Below are 13,497 nucleotides of genomic sequence, written 5' to 3'. Positions count from 1 at the left end.
GAAGGCTGTGGTCTTTGACCTTCATCAATAAGTATTTTAAATCCTCTTCACTTTTAGCAAGCAAGATTGTATCATCTGTACATTGCAGGTTGTTAATGAGTCTTCTTCCGATCCTGATGCCATGTTTTTCTTCATAGAACCCAACTTCTTGGATTATTTGCTCAGCATACAGGTTGAATAAGTATGGTGAAAGAATATATCCCTGTCACACACCTTTCTTAATTTTAAACCATTCGTTGTTCCCATGGTGAAGCGTACAGGGGGCAAAATGATGAAAACGTTTTAGACATTATCAATCACCTTGAGACAATGAGTTGCTGGGCCTGGAGGTTCAGGATCATTGTCTCCGGGGACACTATGGTCCATTGACATAACATACATAGTCTACAGAAACATTGTTCTACATCCTACTTTGGTAAATATTGATTAGGATCTTTAAATCTCATGAGCTGCTTTCTAAGGGGCAACTATTGGTTTTTTCATGTGTGGCAATAAGAATAGTGAGGAAAACTGAAGATGCTTGGAATCGATTAGTCCAGTAGACTAATGGAACACATGAACATCAGTCTCCTTGGTGCCGGCTACCACTACCAACTACTCTGAAAGGGATTACATTAGAAGGTCCCAGATAGTGGGGGAGAAAATGTGGAACAAAACTCAAAAGTATTAAAAAAAAAAAAAAGAGAGAGAGGACTTACTAGTCAGTAAGGATCTGGAAGAACCCAAGACTATGGACCTCAGTCACCCTTCTGGTTTAGAAAGGAACTTAACCTTATGGCCTTGTGCTTCTGGAAGGATGACAGTCAAGAAAACCCGATGGAGGATTGCAATCGTAACAAAGCAACGTATATGATTTACTGAATGTAAAACTGATGATCTGCTCTGTAAACCTTCACTCAATTTACAATCAAAAGTTAAAATTCAAAACAAAAACAAACCAACAGAAAAACACCATGGAGCAGTGCAGGGCTGCCACCAGCTGGAATCCAACTCCACGGCAATGGGTTTTAGGGTGTGATGCAACTTTAGGAAATTCTCCCAGGTTTCCAAACAAAAACTGAGCATTTTTGTTGCTCCGCATCCTCACCAACACTTCATAATGCTTTGGACAGATAATTTTTGATGTTGTTCTTGTTGCTAAGTGCCATTAAGTTGGTTCTAACTCACAGCGACCTTGAATAGGGTTTCCAATTTTGGTGTGTTTGAATCGCCACCCTTAGAGTGAGCAGTTCAGCTCTCATGGACTTGTTTTAATTTTCTTAAGCTTCAGCATATGAGCAATTGCTTGTCTATTCTTCAGCTGGCCCGTGGTCTTGTTTTGGCTGGTGATACTGAGGTTCTTCGTTGTCTCTTCCTACAGATCTAGTCAATCTGATTTCTGTGTTTTCCATCTGGTGAGGTCTAGGTGTATAATCGCCTTTTATGTTATTGAAAAAGGTATTTGGAATGAAGAAGTCATTGATCTTACAAAATTCTATCATGCCATCTCCACCATCATTTCTATAACCAAGGTTATATTTTCCAACTACTGATCCTTCCTCTTTGTTTCTAACTTTTGCATTCCAGTCACCAGTAATTATCAATGCATCTTGATTGCATGTTGGATCAATTCCATATTGAAGATGTTGGTAGAATCCTCCAATTTCATCATCTTTGGCTTCAATGGTTGATAGGTAAAGTTGTGATATTAACTGGTCTTCCTTGTAGGCATATGGATATTGTCCTATCACAGATAGATCTGTAATTCAAGATAGATCTTGAAATGTTCTTTTTGATGATGAAAGTGACATCATTCCTCTTCTGTTTGTCATTCCCATCATAGTAAACCATATGATTGTTGGATTCCAAATGGCTAATATCAGTCCATCTCAACTCACTAATGTTTAGTATACCAATTTTTGTGTTCCCGTTCACTTTTGACAGCCTCCATTTTTCCTAGATTCATACTTTGTACACTCAATGTTCTGAATATTGATAAGTGTTTGCAGCTATTTCTTCTCATTTTGAGTTGTGCCCCATGAGCAGATGAAGATCCCGAAAGCTCTACTGCATACATGTCATTAGGGTCAACGCTATTTTGGGGCGGCAGCTCTTCCCCAGTTGTATTTTGAGTGCCTTCCAACCCAAGGGGTTCATCTGGCACTATACCAGACAATGTTCTACTGCTATTCATAAGGTTTTCAGTGGCTAACCATTCAGAAATGGTCCACCTCTCCTTCTTCCTAGTCTGTCTCAGTCTGGAAACTCAGCTGAAGCCTGTCCACCATGGTGACCCTGCTGATATTTGAAATACCAGTGGCAGAGCTTCCAGCATCACGGTATGACACACTACAGTATGACAAACTGACAGATGAGTGATGTTATTATCCAGGGAGTTATTACCTGTAATTTACAGATGACAAAGCTAAGTATCAGTGAGATTAAATAATTTGTCCCAAGTACCAGTTAAACAGTAGTGCAGGGTTTTAACCTAGAATTGTCTTATTATGTACAAATCCCAATTTCTAGTGGAGGTAAATGCCAGTGCTTGCTGCTCTGGTAGTGCAGGGCATCGCATGAAGGAATATGTGTGGCTACCGCAGAGGTGAACACAGCTCTAACTCCCTACCTTAAGGTTAGTTTGTGCCTCCCTATTTTGGGACATTGAGCATAAACATTTGTTATTAAGACTGGTTCCTAACAGTGTTCAGTGGATCATTTTTTGAGGGTTGACTCTGATTGATACCAGGCGGTGTGCCTTGTGTTCTAAAACAGAATGACAGGTACCCGTCTTGTCTGGAGCCAGGGGAAAGTATCTGTACAGCAAGTCTGTGTCACTCTTCTCAGAACTGGTGTGGATCAGCACCTAATAGTCCAGTCTTGGTCTCTAGGAAATATCAGGGACATCAGCTCTTTCAGTCTACCACAGGTCTGTTGGTGTGTCATACTGTGGCAGCTTGTGTGTTATTGTGATGCTGAAAGCCATGCCACCAGTATTTCAAATATCAGCAGGGTCACCCATGGTAGACACATTTCAGTTGAGGTTCCAGACAGACAAACTAGGAAGAAAGACCTGGTAATCTGTTTCTGAAAGGTGGTCAGTGAAAGCCTTAAGAATCACAACAGAACATTCTGACTCACTTCCTCCGAGCACATCATCAGGAAGGGCCAATTGCTGAATGAGGACCTCATGTTTGAGCCAATGAGGTTGGTAGAGTGGGAAAATATTTCATGAAGCAAGAAACAAATAAAACATAAATAAATAAATAATAAACAAATAAATAGTTGCCATTCCACTAATGATACTTAGTAGAATTAAGTACTGAAATATTGCTTTTTATCAGATGCTGTGCTAGGGGATTCTGCAGGTATGTTTGTTTCACAATGACCCTGAGAGACAGATGTTTCTATTAGCCCCATCAGCAGGTCTGGAAACTGAGTCTCCGTGGGATTAAGAAACTTGTCTGAAAAAAATAACAGAATCATTCCATTCTAACAAAAGGTACTAAAAAGACAAGTTTGAACCTTTTTGAATGATAAATTGTATCTTTAAGAAATCTATGAGCATATATGCTCATTTTTATTTTATAAAAAGGCAAAAGAGCATCGGTTGTTTTCCCACTGAACACAGGCTGATTCTGACCCACATTTGGGCTGATTTCACAAAGAAAGAGCCGAAGAAGTGAGGCACACCACACACACACACACACACACACACACACACACACAGAGCTAGTCCCCAGAAACCCTTATAATCCCCCACCCCCGCCCCATGTACTGCTTAGGAGCCTTTCTTCAAGAACCAATCAGTTTATTCAGCAGCCAACCAACCCGCTTCTAGGAAGGGGGCTGGCAGTCTGAGACCTGGAAGCTGTCTGCCTGCCCAGGCACAGCAACGTGCTGCTAGCAGTAGCAGAAACAAGCAAATGATGTGGTATGTGCGCTCTTAATCTCTATTTTAACGTCTCCAACAGTCTAGTAGTCTAGTGGTTAATTATCAATTTGCTGTCCACCAATATGCAAATGAATGACAAGCAATGGCCCTCTGCATTCGTAATTATTTTGCTGATTTACAAGTCACTTTCCTCTGTGTGTGTGCATTCATGCATCAGGGATTTCATTATTTTTAGAAGCATACTATACTCTGTGCATTTTTATGCTTTGATACTTTCAGGCTTCAGTAATTGCAGTATTTTGGAGATATATGTGCATTTCCCCTCTTCTAACTCCAAATGCATTGATTAGGGATTCTTTTCTTTTATAAAGAATAGAGAGTCAAATTTATCAAGGGGCTGATATCCAAATTGCAGAGAGTCAGCAAGCAAGATTGAAAGATCCACATTTCTGCTGCTGCCAAATTCTTCTCTGGAATCGGAGGAGTCTAGTAATACTTGATTTTCTTCCAAGCTGCTTTGGCGAGCCCAGCCCGGATCCGCGTTGATCCATCTGCCTACTTTGGAACCGGGTGGTTTACTATCTGGCGGTGTAAACGCTTCCCGGTTTTGCCAGGGCATTAAGAAAGGCTCTCCTGTTAAATTAAGTCAATTAATAAATGGAGACACATTAAGCAATCAATTTTGTCAGCCTATCTCTCCAGCATTATGTATGGCTGGCTGTAATCGCAAGATAAATGCAATGTGCTGATCTATGGTAATGTTCAATAATACATTCTCCGCCAGGTTCAATTCATCAGGGAGTTTCAGTAGGGAGGCATTTGTTATTGGCTGTCTCTGCACCTCAAGGATAACATTTCTGTCCTTTTGATTGGCCGCCTCACTGCTGCAAGATTCTAACCGTCTTATTTTGATGATGAATATGAAGGCGCGCTAAGCCAGGCTGTAGAGTGTCTCGCAGGCTGCGCTCCTTCCATCGCCTCGGGACTCGCAGCTTCCTCCGCGGCTTCCCTGTGCCAACCAACCCCCCAAAAGTTGTGATGCTTTTCTTCACCCAGTGTTTTGGGGCTGTGTTAGATCTCATCCAGCTCGGGTTCCAGCATTACAAGGCTAAACGGGTTTTCTCCGCTGCTGGGCAACTTGTCTGCGTCGTCAACCCTACGCACAACCTAAAGGTGAGTTGCTCGTTCTTTTATTTGGTAATCGCGCCCGCTAGGGGTCAAGCACTTTCTCTGGAGGCATGTGCGACCTCCTCCTCCCCCACTGGTGCTCTGAGCGCCTTGCAGGCGCCCATTCATTCATTGCTACACGGTGAGGTGCAGGCACTTGGAAAGGTTTACCTTGGCTCCTTCTCGCACTCTAGGTGGCTTGCTGTTAATGATCGTGTTTTATTTCCCTGACAGGCGAGAAAAACCAGAGTGATACTCTAGTTTCTTTTTCTCAAGCTTGCAGCTTACGAGTGTGTGTGTGTGGGGGAGTGGGGGGTCAGTAGTGAGTGCGGTGGAGGACAGAGGGGTGCACCCTCATCTTCCTCCCACATATGTGTGGGCAAGTCCTCAAGAGCCACAATTTGAAAAGTTGCCTACACTGCAGTCTGTTCCATGTGTTTGGCAAGGCACTAAAGCACATGGGTTTTGGAAGCCCCTTCTCACTATTGCTGAAGCGGCTTCACATCCCGTGAGCAAACCTGAGACCCAACCAGGGACTCCAGAGCTGTGGAGGGTGCTGCAAAGTGTCTGTCCTTGTCTAGCCTGGGCAAGTGTGTGTGTGTGTGTGTGTGTGCATGCATAGGGAGTTTACCGTGTTTCTGTCCTGCTAGCTAGCTGTGCTCCTTCCACTGAGCAAAGGAAGTGGAAGAGTTGCTTCAGTTGTATAAGAATGAAACCCTTTCGTGGAAGCTGGGGCTGCCTGACTCACCACAGGAGACTGCTGGGCTGGGCTGGGCAGCCTGTGGATGCTGAGCTGAGCGTCTGGCGCCACCTCTGCATTCTTGCCTTCAGGTCAATGCCCTTTAAGAAAACTGCCAAAATAGGGAATCCAAGAGGACATTTGTACAGCCCAGCCCAGACTGATGGGAAATCAAGGCGCTGCTCTGTAGGGAGATGGGGGTGGGGTGGGGAGGCAGTGGGGGTAGACCGGGCAGTGGGAGGACACAGCTGAACTCCCCAAATGGAGAACTTCAAGTTTCCTTGGATCTATCCTGTAATAAAAACTAGACTAACTGGGAGCTATTTTCCTGCTCTTACTTCTGAAGACTGAGGGGCAGGCAGAAGAGCCATGCCTGCTATGTCAGAATAATCTGTCCTCTGACAACTACTGTTGGGAGCAGACAGTGTGTGGCCTATTGTCCATCACTTTATAAACTCTACTGGTCAGATTCTCCTCTGTGGGAGCTCTCAACAGAGTTTCCTGGAAGTCCCTCTGGGTGGAGGGGCTATGGGCTGCGCTGGGGCCACCAGGTTGCACCCAGCCTGGGAACTGGCTTGTGACTAACTCCTTCTCATTCAAGTGCCTGAGCCCATTCTTTCTTGCAGTCTCCCTCCTTCCTCCTTCCACTATTTCTTTTGTACTTCATGGCTTCATTTATAAGTGAGACTTCACCACCGGTCATTCTTGGCAAAGCGAGTGTGTGGTGTACATGTTAAAATATGATTTTGAATTCCAGTTTATGACCACTTTGGAGGTTTCATTCAAATGCCCTTTATTTTGTTGCTTTTTATCAGTTTCTTCCCTGTGGCAAGAAATTTTTGTGTGCTCCTGTTTTGCATTTTAATACCTTGAAAAATTCTTTCTGAAGTTGGAATGTATGCTGTTAATGGACTGGAGATGATGAAGGAGGAAGATTTAGCGAGCTAAGATGTTGTGGGGTAGGGGAAACAGTCTGGATAGATTTTGCGGTGATGTTTCACTGGGTGTCGGCAGACACTCCTGCTGTCTTGACCCAAGAGTCAGGGTTGTCCAGAGTGTGGCCAGTTGGGTGACCTCCAGCAACTCTGTCAGCCTTTCCTTCCTTCTTTTCAGAATGGACATCTGTCCTGCCTCTCCCACAGCTCCGTGAGGCTAGAAAGATACATGAGATATTGTTATTGTTGTTGTTAAGTGCCTTTGAGTCCGTTCTGACTCATAGCAACCCTGTATAGGGTTCCTGAGGAGTGGTTGGTGAACTTGAACTGCCGACTTTGCAGGTCAAACCAGCCTTGCGGTCCAGTGCATTAACCAGCAGCTCCACACCAGGATGCGCTTGATTCTACTTTCCTCTAAAAAACCAAAAGTATATTATTGCAGGGTTTTGTAGAGTTCCTTTGTTATTATTAGCTGCTGTCAAGTTGGTCCCCGACTCATGTCTATCCTACGTACAACAAAACAGGCCTGTGCCATCCCCATGCTTGGTTGTAGATTAGACTGTGGTGATCCATAGAATTTTCATTGACTGAGGATTTTGGAGGCAGAGCCTCAGGTCTTTCTTCTGAGTCCCTATGAGTCTGAGAGTTCGCTTGAACCCTGCTGGCGTCATAACAACACCATAGCCTCCACTTACACATGGGTGGTAGCTGTGCTTGATGTGCCTTGACTGGACTAGAGATCGGGTCTCCCTCAAAGAAGGTGAGAATTCTACTACTCATCAGTAGATCCATCCACTGCCTAGTCCAAAGACCTACTAGGAACTTCAAAAGTTGCCACGTAATCCCCTCAGCCAACTTAGCCATCATGTAACTAGTAACATAAAAATAGGTGACATGTACTTTGAGAGTCTATTTTCCAGGACTCACTTTTTCACATGCACCCCCATTTGACTTTTCATTTCCAATAAAACAAAAACCACTTAAGAATTTTGCACAGACAAGCATCCCTGTAGGTAAACAAAGCAAGCTGAATGTTGCTGCTGCTGCTACCAGGGCATGTAGTCCGGCACACAGAGATTCCCAGAGGGCTGTGCGGGGCAGGAAGAGACCCTGGCAGCCCAGGCCACTTGTGTGGAGTTTCCTAAGGAGCTCTGGTAGTGTGGTGGTTATGTACCGGGCTGTTAGCCTCAAGGGCAGCCGTCCCGTGGGAGAAAGATGAGGCTTTCTGCTCCCATACAGATGTACAGCCTCAGAATCCCTGTACAGGGTCGTTATGAGTCAGAACTGACTCCATGGCACATAAGCACCGCTACAGTCCCCCAGGGGCTCACTCATCCAGGGTCCAGTTGTCCCAACAGGTAAGTTTTACCTACTTCTCAAACTCAAGAGTTAACAGCCATTTGCAGTACATGGAAAGTAACAATTCTGTAGAAGCATATCTGCCCTACGCTTTATACTAAGAGGTGTACAAAAGCTCTAAACAGAAAAAGAGTGGCCCTTTAAAGCATTATTTCCATAAAGACATCATGGAACTGTATGTTGGGTGTAAATAGCAGCAGTCCGTGTTTACATGGGGGATAAAGAAATTTGAGGAAGTGTTAACCCAGAATTACTATCGATCTGTGGAACATTCCCACACTCTGTGTGACAGACCGACATGCTTATGATGACCAAGGACAGAGAGAAAACAACCGTGACTTCAATGTCCTCAGTTGCAAGTAGCTACAAAGTGGAGGAGAACCTGGAAAGCCTGTGTCTTTTTTTGTGGCAGCTGTTTTTGCACTTTATCCTTTCCAAGACTTTCCTGAGAAAGCCAATGGCATTTTAGGACCTGGGGCAAGTATTGAGTTATAGTCAAAATTCACTTAGTACACAAGCAAAGAAAATCATGTATTTCCCCTGCTCCTATAGGTCATCTCATTCTCCGTCGTCTTATGACTGTTACTTTGTAACCTGGGCTTTCTTACTTCAAGCAGGCAGGTGCCTTACTTTCTAAATGAAAGGCAGAAGCCTTCCCAGGATCTCACAAACTCAGGTTCTTAAACCCACCCCTATGAAAAGGGGTCCAAAGGAGCTGGTCACCTACATAAAGTGTCCAGGCTTTATGGAAGTTCCAAGCAGTTCACGAATCCCCAGGGAGTCCTCTACAAGAAATGCAAACAAGACTGCTCTTTCTGTGTCCTCTGTGTGTCTGTAGGTGTGGGTCCATTACTCATTTGTAGGTTCTGAATGATGCCTCCGCACTCCTTTTCACCCACGGGCAGAGTGCTCCCATGCTGGCTGCCCTCGATTTCTGTGCTCACAGATGTTACTGAAACGGGGCCAGCAGACTTCAGGCTGGCATTGCCCGTGCTTCCTGCTCCTGGCCTGATTCAACACGCCTGTCTCCCTCGTGCCTTTGCTTTTTTCCTGATTCTTCCCCCAGTGACGCTATATGCCCCATCCTAGGCAGCCTTGCCATCTTTGGCCAGTCTACACAGGTGCTTGAGGGGAGGATTGGCCCTTAAGCCTGGCCAGCCCTTGTGCCCAAGGCCTCTCCCGAGCAGGGTCTGTCCTCAGAATTTATTCTCAATGCTTCCCAAATGGGGTCCTGAGCTGAGACTAGCAGACTGGCTGTCCCTCCTAACCCCAAGCTCTATAAACAAGTTCCTCAAAGTGGACAGGTGCACACTTTCTGCAGACTTCTCCAAGGTCCTCCCTGATGTCCCCATTTAGTGCCAGTGCAGCCCCTGGACCACCAGTGCCCTCCTGGGCATCCAGATCTCCAGGAGAGGCTACTGATGCCTCCATCCTAGCTGACCACCTGGTCCCTGGAGTTCATGTCAATTGCAACCCATTAACCTTGGGGTTACAGAGACAGAGGCATGCTCTCTTTCTCTCTCTCTCTCTGTCTCTCTGTCTCTCTCTCTCTCACACACACACACATACACACACACACACACATTTGTGGAAGAGGTGGGGATTCTGTTTAAGTGCCTGACAGATACCAACTCTAAAACGGAGGCATTTTCCTTTCATTACTTGAAGCATCCAAGTACCATTCCTTCTAGAACCTATCTGTGTGGTTCAACGTGTGCTGAGTGATGTGGCAAGAGGGAGAGCTGTGTGGAGGTGGGGTGACATCATCAATGGTGGTAAGAAGAGGGAAGTCAGGTGGTCAGGCAGGGTGTTTAGGGTATAACTTTTGGAAACCACATCTTCTGTCCACCCTGGTGTTTCACAATTCACACCTCCACTAACTGCTGGGCACAGCACCGCAGGCTGTTGTGTGAGAGCTAAACAGCTGAGCATAGTTTTAGAGGTTTAGAGAAGGCCCTTGGAGTGTTGGGCATGAGTACATATTGTAAAGCAGTTCAAGGGTTCTGATAGGACTGTTTAAAAGGGAGTGTGAGGCTTACACTCAGCTCTGGACACACACACCTCAGAGTGATGCTACAGGTTGTATTCCCAGTCTTCTGCAAATCTCACCATCTTCCTTCCGAGGCCCAGCCTTGAGCCATTTTGTGGCTCATTAGCACAGTGGAGGTGTTGGGGATGGCAGGCAGGCGGGAGGGGACCCGCTATGTGCTTTATTTGAAAGGCTCTTCCAATCCTTGGTTTTGGTGACTATTGTCTGTCTGACACCTGACACCGGCCTCTACGGGCACAGAGCAGTGGAGTGTCTTTTCTTGTTAATGGTGATTGCAAATGAGCCTCCAGAGTCACATAGCTGAGAGGCCCCGAGCAGGAGCAGTCATTTGGTTAGCAGTGTGCTCCTGATTGAAGTGGAGAGGAAGCAAACTCAGCAGATCTGAGGAGGTGAGCCATTAGCTCTGGTAGTGTAGTGGTTACAAGTCAGGCTGCCAACCTCAAGGTCAGCAGTTTGAAACTACCACTGGTTTTATGGGAGAAAGATGAGGCATTTTTCTCCCATATAGATTTACAGCCTCGGAAACCCTTTGCAGGGTCACTATGAGTCAAAATCGACTCCATGGTACTTAACAAGAACCAACACCTATACCCATCAGCCCCAAGGCAGATTATGTGGAACTCCCTTGACCAGGTCCCTCAAGCTGTAGGGACACTTTGAGGAAAATTAGAAAACAGACATCGAAAGCGTTCTTCAAAATCTGCAGAGACGTCAGAATTGTTTGGATGGGTTCTCCGAGGTAAGATGCACTACTTTTTTAGCAATTAACAAGAAAAACATTAACTGTCTGTGAAAGTACTTTATCATTAGCAAAGTCATCTTGGCTGGACCAGCTTTCTTCCAGAAAGGGAACAGTGACCTGGTTGGACACTGAATGTCACATGGGAGGGGTCAGCCTGGAGAGTGGGGATCTGCCCTCCTACGGAGGCCTCAGGGATGGACGATAACAATGAGAAAACTGAGGCCAGAGAAGGGGAGGGACTTTGTCCCAACTCAGCTTCTCCAGTGACAGAACTGGGACCAGATATTCGGTGTCCTGAGCACAGTTCTAATTTGGCACGTGTGGAGTGAAGATGAGTCAAAGGTCACTCAACAGCAACTGGCTTGATTTATTTTTTTGGTTTTAATGTCCCCTGACTTGGTTGTATGCTGTAGGAGCAGAAAGTCACTGACGTATCCCTCCGCTCTGCCTCCAGATAGGCCCAGCACAGGTTCCCTGCCACCATCACCTTAGCACACCAGAGCCTCTGAGCCACCCTCTTCCCTCATTGCCCACACCTCACTATCCTTTCTCCTTTCTTTGTAAGGTTCTTGAAAAAAAAAAAAAGTTATTAATGTGAATACATGCACAAGATTTGCTAAAAATCAAATGATGATTTTTTTTTTTTTTTTTGGTCCAAAGCCCAAAGCACAGAGCTTTCTATGTTGCCCAGGTGCATATTTTTTAGCCAGGAGATTGACATAGAGGGAAGCAGTAGGAGGAGAGACGGCCTTGAGTTCAAATCTGGACTGATGCTTGTGAATGTGAACAAGTGAGTGGTCCCCTTGGTGGCTCCCTTTCCCCATCTGTGTTCTTGTTATGTGCTGTCAGGTCGATTTCAGCTCCTAGTGACCCTGCTGTGGGATTGAGTAGAACGACCCTATAGGGTTTCCAAGACTACACTTTACAGAAGCAGACTGCTGCATCTTTCTCCTGAGGAGCAGCAAGTGGGTTTGAACCACAACCTTTCAGTTAGCAGCAGAGAGAGTAAGCGTTTCCACTTTCTCAGGTGGTTGCTAGGATGGAATGAGCTCATGTAGGAGCAAGTGAGTGGAGTTGTGTGAACTGGTGGTGGTGGTTTTGTGCCATAGAGTCGGTTCCGACTCATAGTGACCCTGTACAGGTTTCCGAGGCTGTAAATATGGGAACAGAAAACCTCATCTTTCTCCCGCAGAAGAGCTGGTAGTTTTGAACTGCTGACCCTTAGGTTAGCAGCCCGATTCATAAGCACTACGCTACCAGAGCTGTTTGGAGTTGTGAATTAGCAGCAGTTACTGTGAATAACTAACAAAGCATCTCCTCAGAGGCTGACTTCAGCTGCCCGCCCTCCCTGCTAACTCTGCTTTCCCACCCTTGCCGCCCCATCTCTGCATACCTCTCCTTTCTGCTTCTAGGTGTTAGTGAATTGCCCTGCATCTTGGTGAGATCTATTTGAATCCAATATCTTCTTGGCTCCTGTGGAAGTTGGTGAGCTCAGTGTTTATGCTTTGATTCTGAGTCCAGAAGTCCAGGAGGAGGGGGATGGGGAACTGCATTGAGCAAGATGGTTCACCTGCCATTCACAGAACCAAGAACTGTGCAGATAAATCCCCTTCTCCACCCAGCCTGAAAACATGCCTTATGCATGACACGTATCATTACCAGCAGCCTGGGTAAGCACATGGGGAAGTGCTCTGTGAGGGGGCATCTCATTCAAAGGACTTGTATCTGGAGGTGTAGCAACACCACTGAGAGGCTGGTCAGTGTGGGTCAAGGTAGGCAGGCAGAAGCATCCTCTCTGCCCTCCAGCTCACTGTCCCTGAAGGAAGGAGATTTCCTCAGAGTGATGTGGAGGAGGATGGGATGATGCTCAGTAGGGGCTGTGGAGGGTGGGCCCCTGAGACTCTGACCCTCTGGAGTCAAGAAAGACTTCTCAGGTCCTGGTGGTGCTGTAGGATAAACACTAAACTGCTAACCTTTAGGTTGGCAGTTCAAACCTACCAGCCACTCCTTGGGGAAAAGATAAGACTATCTGTTCCTATAAAGATTGACAGCTTTGGAAACCCTACACAGGGTCAGTGTGAGTCGACTTGATGGCAGTGTGTTTGGTTAGGGTGTTGGTACTGTCGTCATAAGGAATGCTAGTGAAACTGTAGGTTAAGCATTGGACTGCTAACTGAAATGTTGGTTTGAGTCCACCCGTCACTCCACAGAAGAAGGATGGTCCTGTAAAGATCGACAGTCTTGAAAACTCTCTGGAGGAGTTTTACTCTGTCCTATCTCGGGTCACTTTGAGTCATTGGCTCACCACTGAGTTTTTTTCAATGTTACTCTCATTATCCACCTCCCATCTGTCTGTTTACCTTACTGTGGTGGCTTGCATGTTTCTCTGGTGTTGGAAGCTATGCCACTATTATTGCGAATACCAGCAGGGTTACCACCTAGGGTGGACAGCTTTTAGTAAAGCTTTCAAACTAAGACAGACTAGGAACAAAGATCTGGCTGTCTACTTCCAAAAACTAGCCAGGAAAAGTTCTATGGATCACAACAGAGTAATACGATACAGTGCTGGAAGATGAGCAAGTCATCAGCATGCACCACGCACAGAACCAGGAGCTGTGTAGATAACCCCCC

General features: G+C 45.8%; 1 protein-coding gene across 1 annotated transcript in view; it reads left to right on the top strand.

Annotated features, from left to right (window-relative positions):
• Positions 1–4,839: 4,839 nt before the first annotated feature.
• Positions 4,840–13,497, top strand: part of SIAH3 (siah E3 ubiquitin protein ligase family member 3) — a 118,002-nt gene continuing 109,344 nt past the window's right edge. Inside the window, exon 1 of the mRNA XM_006837627.1 lies at positions 4,840–5,047. Coding sequence (XP_006837690.1) covers positions 4,913–5,047 — 135 coding nt within the window. The 5' untranslated portion in view covers positions 4,840–4,912. The remainder of the gene's footprint in view (positions 5,048–13,497) is intronic.

This window comes from Chrysochloris asiatica, unplaced genomic scaffold (genome assembly GCF_000296735.1).
Source record: "Chrysochloris asiatica unplaced genomic scaffold, ChrAsi1.0 scaffold00022, whole genome shotgun sequence".
Lineage (NCBI taxonomy): Eukaryota > Metazoa > Chordata > Mammalia > Afrosoricida > Chrysochloridae > Chrysochloris > Chrysochloris asiatica.
This window is presented reverse-complemented; position numbering and strand designations above follow the sequence as displayed.